The 8,662-nt window shown below is 44.7% G+C and overlaps 1 protein-coding gene across 1 annotated transcript; it reads right to left on the reverse strand.

Moving 5' to 3' along the window:
- Positions 1-352: 352 nt before the first annotated feature.
- PCARE (photoreceptor cilium actin regulator) lies at positions 353-8,332 on the reverse strand. Its single transcript, XM_010175201.1, has 2 exons — positions 4,548-8,332; positions 353-482 (listed from the first exon to the last, which is right to left on the reverse strand). Exons 1-2 carry the CDS (start codon positions 8,330-8,332, stop codon positions 353-355), a joined length of 3,915 nt encoding a protein of 1,304 aa, XP_010173503.1.
- Positions 8,333-8,662: the final 330 nt, after the last annotated feature.

Below are 8,662 nucleotides of genomic sequence, written 5' to 3' on the forward strand. Positions count from 1 at the left end.
ATTTCTGATAGGTTTTGAACTCCTTTATCTAAACAGTGAAACAAAGGACTGGGCTACAGGTCCTGTCTTTATCAAACCAATCTGCCTCAGACTCACCCAGCTGCAAAGCGTGTCTTTTGCTCAGTGTAGATCTCCGAGTTAAACCATGAAATGCAATCCAGAGGAGAAGCAGCTGGCTACCACTCTGCTGATACTTCATGAGATCGTTGGGGCCAGTTTGGGTTTTTAGACGCAATGCCATCGTTTTGTTTCCTTGAGAGAAAAAAATGAAGCCAAGTTTTGGTAAGGCTGCTTCCTCCCTCTGGGGCCTCTGACTTTGCTCATGCCTCTGCCTTTGCAGGTGCTTCTGCTGTCAGTCCCTCTGCAGCCCCTGGCCCACGATGTAGAGCTCAGGGTGGGAAGTGGATCTGTTCGATTCTTTGATTTCAAGAACGCAAGGGCTGTTCCAAGAGTCGCCTGCTTTTCTAGGCCTCTCCTCCAGGCTGCAGAAAGAAAGATGCTTAAGTTAAGAGGCTAATGAATTATTACTTTTTAAAACACCGCGTTAACCCACAAAGCACAGCTGCTGCGTGATACTGTGTCATTCCCTGTCTCACCCTGTATATGTGCTCTTTATATGCACCATCCAGATTTTGTTCTTGTGATGCCAAGTGCACTGTACTGTCCCCTCCCAAAACTCTTTTGGGAAGCAAATATTTTGTATGATTAACAGAGGATCAGTGTGTTCATTTGCAGATAAAGACAGATTTGAATGAAAAGTCTTGTTCCAGACTCCGCTGGAAGAAAGGTCTTACCTCTGTTACGCCTCTGCTTAGCGTGGTTACCGTGATTTCTGAGCATGCCAGCGTGACTGTGGGAGGTGTATTCTGGTGACACAAATCTGCCACTCTGGAGACAGGAGAACTGAGACACAGAAAGTGTAAATGACATTCCTGAGGTTGCACTGGCAATCTCTAGGGGCACAGGGACTTTATGAATCAAGATTGATTATAGCAGTGGAGCTAGTAATTAATATCTCACGCCATGGGCCTTTGTGCCGAAATGTGCCCTGTGTTGCTGTAACTAATTAAAGTGGTTTAAGCTCAAATGGGGAAATATTACAGAGTTACCTGGGAATTGTTCCTGTACTTTAAGTACATAAACTGCTAAATTGAATTAGCTTTCAACTACAGACAAGCTGCTGTGTTCCTGCTCTGACTGCTAGGACTTCAGTGTTTTGAACTGCTGAATGAAGAGGTTTGTGATACATGACCAGTCATGAAACTAATCCAGATTCAAATATCCCCCAGTTGCAGAAGGTCTCACTTGGGCTACTTGCTTTGGGCCTGAGTCAGTCAACCCAATCCATTCTCAAGCCTTCCTTGAACATTACCTTAAAGGCAATAGCATTTAATCTTCTGTTTCTGCTCTACCTCTTGGGAGATTAGCAGTCTCAATGAAATATTACTTTGTTTAACTGCATACACAGAAATCCTGTTACAGATTAACAGGATTTCTATGAGCAGAACCATTGTACATGTTATGCCTTGATAAGATGCCAATAACTGCTGATTGCTGCCAAATGATCAAGCTTAGAAACCAGCAAAGTTATCTCAGTTTATCCATCCACAGGCTGTCCAAATGGGAACCAGTTGTACTGACTTGAGCACTGAAACCTGGAAATGAAACTCTTGTCCAGGTACCCTAAGACTAAATACAAAAGCTATAGCTCCAGCCCTAGTTAGGGCTCACAGTGTTTTAAGTTCTGATATTCCTGAGAGACATGCTTGGGAAAGGAGCACTTCTTGCCTTCCAGGGGAGCAGTGAGTGTGCAGGAGACACTCAAATCTGTGCCCAGCACTGACATTTGATGCCTGGCTAAAATGGAGTCAGTGGGAAAGGGGACTCAGCTGCCTGATGAGGAACATGTTGCTTGTACAAGCTCCTGCCAGATTATCTTTAGCAATCTGCTTCTCAGCAAATGGATGTTTTAATTAGGATGGAAAAAGTGGAGGGATGTATCCTGGAGTTTGGGAGCATGGGAGAAACTGGCTAACTCAGTGACTTTATTGCAGGTCTGACTCTGTCTCCCCTCCCTCCTGGGACTAGTGCTTGAAGCTGCTAGTAAGAGACAAAATCCCCACACAGACAAAAGGAAAAGGCATTGTTATATTTGGAGAGGAGAGGTAGAGCAAGGGAAGGAGACTAACTACAGCTGGGTGGGAATGGCTTGTGAATTTGAAACCAGATGCAAACATGGCCAGAATGAGGAGATTTAGGTAGACAACATCTGGTTTAGGGAGACATTTTGAAATTTCCCTCTGTCAGCTGAATTAACTGCAAAGCAGAGGAAGCTTAATGAACTTGAAGGAGAAAGATGGATCAGAGTGTGGTGGTTTGTCTGTTATGGTATCTGCTTTAAGAGCAGGGGCCAGCATCTGTGCATAGGGATGTGGTGCTTGCAACTGTGGCAACTGCTCTGGTCCTCAATGGGAGGAGATGACCAGCGGTGATGTGAGGGGCTCTCAGAGCCTTTGCCACATGCTGATGTCTAAAATGGTCCTTCTCTGCCTGTTGGCACATTTGCTGTGATATTTGTATTAGGCCATTCAATGCTAGGTCTGTACAAGTTTATTCCAGGCAGCTTATTTTAAATGTAAGAAGACACACAGTACCGTATTGCATCGTAAATCAGTGCATGTGGTAATTAATGGGCTAAACTTCCCTTTTGCTTAAATTGATATAACTTTAGACTAACTCAGTAGGACTACTTTTGATGTCCATTTGTATAAATGGTAAGCTGAATTTGGCTCAGGATATATTCTGTTCTTCTAAAATGCTGTATATCATAACACTAGGATATATAATTTTTTCATGAAAGGGATGATTTTATTTACAAGGGTTTTTTTTATATTACTTTCTATGCTCTAGACAAAGATAATAGATAGATAATACAACCAATCAAAGCACAAATTAGCTAATGATTTATAATAGACTGTTTCTAAAATTGATCCATGAAACTGCCAGGGCTTTTGTCTTGCAATGTTTAACATAAAGCCTCTTTTGAAAACATTTATTTCTGCTAGCACACACTGGAGTAGAAAAAGCTGACTTCACATAGTACATAATAACAACAAAAAACCCAGAGCAACAATGTACAGGATTTTTAGGAAGTCTTCAAATGTCAGAATATAGCGCAATATTAGAACTGGGAATGCAAACCGGTTTGTATTTCCCAGTGGTTCTTCCATGTTTTGTTCAGCACATTCCTCTGCTGTCAGTCTGGGAAACTTGGTCCTTATTCTGTCTTTGGGGAGGGAATGCCTGGACACCTGACTTCAGGATCCACGACTCCCTGTACTCGCAACACGATCAGTGCTTGTGCGCTTACAAGCGCAATTTTATCTCCTGTTAGGGTTGCTCTTGCAACCTCTCTACTCATGGGGACAGTTAATATGATTTCAGCTGTTCTGTGGCAAGAGTAAAAATACTCCTCACATGAGGAAAGTTTCCCTGAAAAGGGTCTTAATCCTCTTGCGTAGCTTAGAGCCTAATGGACTTAAACACCTTAAGATGCTAAGAAACTAGAATAACAACACTTTGTACTTCCAGGCTGTTACACTAATCTTCTGAGTATTCCCAAATACCCATTTCTGTTTCCTAACTGGTTTTGTGATTTTTTTTTTTAATTTTTTTTTTTTTAAGTGGTAGAGAAAATTTAAAGCTAAGCTCAGATTTTTAAAAAATGGCCTCCAGTGGTTGCAAACATGGAATTGGTGTGTGTTGATGCTTTGGCTTTTTAAACTGCCTTTTTCAGAGCGATGAATCTCCAGTAGCCATGGGAGGTTTTTTCACTTTGAAAACTGGGCTTGGGCTGTGGATCCATCAGACTTGAAATCAGCACCTAGATCTGAAATCCTACATGAGAAGCTCAAAATTTTAAGCTATAATTCTGTATGTACAGATCATTGCCTACACATTAACTGTCCATCATTCTTGCCAGCTGATTTGAAACACAGATTTCAGCTGAACAGTTTACTGGCTTAGAGGCTGATGTTAGGAACGATACCCTTCCTCGTGGTCCAAGCCTACCTTCTCATGGTTATTTAAAGATGATTATAACCTGAGGGTTACTTCAGAGCTTACTCTTCAATTTAAGAACTGAGAGCTTTTAAGAATTGTCCTTAGCCCTCACACAAATAACGGGAGTTCTGTACCATGATACCAACAGTGAATTTTCCCTAGGGTGCCTGTCACAGCAGATGTGTAAATGTAAGGCTTGAGCAAGCCATGGAAAGTTAACTCTTCCCTTTATTCAGACTGGTAGTCTACAGATAGCTAGGGCAAGACAACAGAATAGAATAGAGCAGAATATTTCAGTTGGAAGGGACCTACAACAATCATTTAGTCCAACTACAATGTTACCTTTGCCCAGCTACCTGTTCTGCACGTGAACAGGGCACGTTTCTGGGAAATCTCTTAACAACATTACATTCCCATCAGGAGTTCAGAAAGCCAATGCAGTGATACGCTTCTGCTTTCTTGGCTTCAAGTGGAAAGTTTCTTACCTTGCTTGGTTAAGCACAGGTTCGCTGCCAGCTGTTACGGGAACTGGAAGACGAAACTGGACCCCTGGTCGGCGGTCAGAGAAACTTCTCTTCACAAATGGCTGAGGGTTGGCAGCGCTCAGGGACAGCTTTCTGATCCGGTCTCCGGGCTGCTGGAGAAGCAGACTGCTCTTTTGGGAAAGCGATGAAGCTTCAGGCTGGCTGGTCACCTCTGCAGCAGGTTTGGTGGGTGCCAGTGGAGGTCTGGCTTCGAATAAGGAAGAGGTGGCTGGGCAAAATATCGAATGGACATTGTTGCCTCTCTTGGAGGAGAGCTGGTGCTCATCCCCAGCATCCAACCCAGCTCTCGGCCCCTTGTGGGAGCGGGATGGGGATGTTGGTGGGGAGGGGGAGGTGGGGAATGGAGGGGGGCTTGCATCTCGGCGGTAGGCTGAGGAGCTTAGCAGCCGGTATGGCGTTGGTGAGCTTTGCTTGTGTCCCATGGGAGGGCTGAGTGGTTTTCGCTGGGACGGCGGAGAGGGCAGCTTCTTCTGCAAGGGGGGGCTGGGCACCCTGGGGCTAGAGGGGGGACTGGGTTTCCTCAGCATGGTGGGTGAGCTCGGTTGCAGGTTGCTAAAAGCCTGCAGAGAGTGTCTGTGGTGTGTTGGGGGGCTGAAAAGCTGTTTTTCAGTTAGTGGAGAAGAAGGAGGAGTTCTTGTTGGGGAGACCTTCCTGGCAAATGCTAAGCCTTTTTCATTTTTCCTGAGCGAATCGGGAGAACCATGCTTCTGAGATTGCACTGAAGTTGCAGGCGAATTGGGCTCTTTGCTCTCTGAGCTGTTGCTGTGTGGCTTTGAAACCCCACTGGGATTTTGAAGAGGAATAATTTTATGGGTTTGCTTGTACAAATCCGCAGCCTCTTTTCTCTGGGTTGCCAATATCTCCTCCTGGCTAGGGCTGTGCACACTGGTAGGGTTCAGCTCCAGAGGGTACTTCTGCAGTTTCTCATCCACTGCTCCAGTATTCCTTAGACCTTTATTAGCAATCACACTGGGGCCACTGATGTTTTTACTTGGCAATAAATCAATGGACTGAAGGGAGGCTTTCATTTTTGTGGAAATCTGTGATCTCTTAGTACCACGAACTTCTGTTTTGGCAGGCTTTTTGGCATCTCCTGAAGGCTTTCCTTCTTGTCTTGCAGTTTCTTCAGGCTCAGCTATGTCAAAAGAAGTGTCCATCAACATTTCAGGTGGTGGTGGTGGCAGGTTCTCAATGTCTTCATCAGTCTCTTCCTTTGTGTCCCTCTTGCTTAATTCTTCATCTGGTGCAGGAGGAAAGGCATTTGGAAAGCTAGGAGAAACTCCATTGGCATTTGAAGGGTTTGTGTCTTCAACTGGTGAAACACGGTGCTTAAGATTTAAAGGTGCCAGGCCTCTCTGAAAGGGAATGGTGGGTGGGATGACTGGAAGGCCAAATTTTCTGATGCATTTTATTGGTCCTAAAGATCTTAAAGGTGCAGCTTTTACAAGATCATCAGTAGGACTGAATGTTTCAATAAGCTTTTTGACAGACTGTCGGGGGGCACAGCTGCTGCCACTGACCATTTGTGCTCCAGGAGGCTCCTTTTCTTTGCTTCCCGATGTCTCCTGGGTGGGCACAGTAGCTCTTAAAGGCTTCCTGCTTCTTTTTTCACCCAGCTGATGGGCAGGATTTTGATCAGCTGTAAACAAAGGGACTTTATCCTGGTTAGGCAGGATGCTGAAATTTTTTGAGAGGCACGCCTTCAGTTTGTTAGAGGACCTAGCTGTAATTTGCTCATCCTGCAAATAAGGTACTGTTCTTGATTTCTGAGGCTCCAGGTTGTTATCTGTATCCTTCTTTTCATAAAACATCTCCAGCCTTTTGCTGAGCTCTTTTTGAGTTCTCTGAAGCTCTAGGAGGGTAGGGTCCTCTGCCTGGCTTCTCAGGGACTCCTCTGACCTGGACCGTCGTTGTTTCCTGGAGGTTTTCTGGCTGCCCATTGCAGTACTGGGCCTTGCTGTTCGGGCTGCTTTTCCGCTCTCATCCTCCATCCATTCTTTACGCCTGGATTTAGCTGGGACAAACTTGATTTTTTCACTGATGGCATCTTTCATCTTCAGAATAATTTCCTCTTTCTCTGCATTCTCTGTTCTCTTGATGGACTGCCTTTGTGTGTTATCAGTGACTGCAGGTGAAGACAGGGGCCTCCTTGGCAGAGCATCCTTCCCCATTCCTGATAAACTTGTGTTGTCATCATCCTCCCCCAGGGTGCTCCCGTCATCGTCGTCGTCATCATCATCCTCCTCATCATCATCAGAAGGAAAATCTGTTGATTCACAGATTTTTAAATGTTCACCTTCCTGAGTAGAGTCAGACTGGAAGGAGTTATTGGAATGGCTTTTTCTCAAGCTTCCATGTCGGGGCATGGTAGAAATGCCTTCTGGTACTCCACCCTGACAAGAAGTCACTTCTTTACTCTGCGTGGATGAAATTAATAAATCTTTAAAAGGCCTTTCAAGTGCAGAGTCATGGGATGCAACTGTGCCCGGTGACACTGTCCCACCACGCATGTGCTCCACTGTTCTGGCATGCTTTTGGGACAGATGTCCATGTGCACAGGAATCACAGCTTGTTTGTCCTCCATGCTGGCTGAGAGCACTGAACTCTTTAAGGGATTCACTGTCCACACCAATGCCACTATCCTCAGAATAGAGAGTCCTGTCATCTCCATGGGACCGAGATGATCCCACTGTTGAGGCTTCAAGCAGCCTTACTGTCCGTAGCAGGCGCTCATCAAAGCTTTGCTTTGCTTTCAGTTTTCCTTCCAAGTTGCTTGCAGCAGACTGGAGGTATCTGCATGTCTCCTGCAGGGCGTCGGAGGTGAGGGAGGCCAGCGTTCCACTCAGTGACTGCATTTTATTGACCGTGTACTGCAGTAGTTGTTGCAGAAGATCAGGGTGCTCCTTCAAATCACCTTTTTCTGCCGGCCATGCCAGATTCCCACCTACATCTTTGAGAAGATTTTCCCCGTCATTGGTAATTTCTTCCAAGAGCTGGTTGATTTCATCAAAGCGAAGCACGAGAAAGCTTACCATCTGCTGTAGGAAGAGCTGAGTTTGGGTAGCCTGGTTGGCCATGTGAAGTATAGTTTCATACTTGGAGAGGTTGGGATTTAAGTAGGCATACGCACTCTGATGAGCCTTAACAAGCAGTTCTGGGAAATCCACCTTTTCCTCTGTCTCGCACAGGGCCAAAATCGACTTTTCCTTACTTTTGCTAGGCCGACCTTGCTTTGCCAGCTTATTTCTTTGCTTCTTTCCTTTCTTTGGGATTTGCTTTGCATTGTTTTCAATCTTGTCATCCCAAATGAAAGCTGATGCTTCTGATTCACAGGAGCTTTGCTTTCTGATCTGTATGGCCTCAGTGATGTGTTTTTGAGACTCAATCAGTTCAGACATAGCAACTTCAGCATCTGTGGCTGTCCTCTCAGTTTTCTTGTTTTCCCTGGAAATCTGGGGATCTGAATGAGCCTTGGAAGATAACTCCAAATTACCATTTTTGTCCCACTCTGATAGTCTATCCTCCTTTTCTCTCAGATAGTCTTTCCTTTGGATCCCATACTGGTCGAATTCATCAATGTTGTAGCAAGATGAACCTTTAACTAGCAGGGGGATTCCTTTATCTCCTGGATCAATACGCAAAATACTTTTGGGTTTATTCAAAGCCTTGAGACTACTTCTTGCAATAGTATTAGCAATCTCACTGCGAGAAGGTGTGCAGCCCATCCTTTCTCTGTCTTTGGCTTTATTTTTGATTAAAAATCCAAATGAATTAGAGAAAACACAACAAAGAATCAAACTCACTGTTTCATCTTGAACTGCAGGCTGGCCTTTTTCTCATGAGTTTTCCATCACAATCCCAGTTTTGTTGTCAGTTTTCATCTGTGTTTGCCTTGAAATCTCATGTGCTTACTGCCTAGGATCTGCTGCTCTTGAAGTTGTGCGCTGTTCCATTGTATGTTCCGATTCAGGTCTTCTTCTTCAATTCAAAAAGGAGTGTGAAAGCTCTGCTGGATTTAGAGCTAATGGATTAAGAGGACTTGCGTGCCTCACTTC

The sequence above is a fragment of the Antrostomus carolinensis genome, unplaced genomic scaffold (assembly GCF_000700745.2).
Source record: "Antrostomus carolinensis isolate BGI_N321 unplaced genomic scaffold, ASM70074v2 scaffold149, whole genome shotgun sequence".
NCBI lineage: Eukaryota > Metazoa > Chordata > Aves > Caprimulgiformes > Caprimulgidae > Antrostomus > Antrostomus carolinensis.

What these genes read in the sequence shown, in the direction of transcription:
- PCARE (XM_010175201.1), bottom strand. Translation starts at nt 8,332, where the DNA reads ATGGGCTGCACACCTTCTCGCAGTGAGATTGCTAATACTATTGCAAGA. An exon ending in CCTGTGCTTAACCAAGCAAG is followed by an intron (nt 483 to 4,547) that starts GTAAGAAACTTT and finishes TTCTTTCTGCAG; the next exon opens with CCTGGAGGAGAGGCCTAGAA.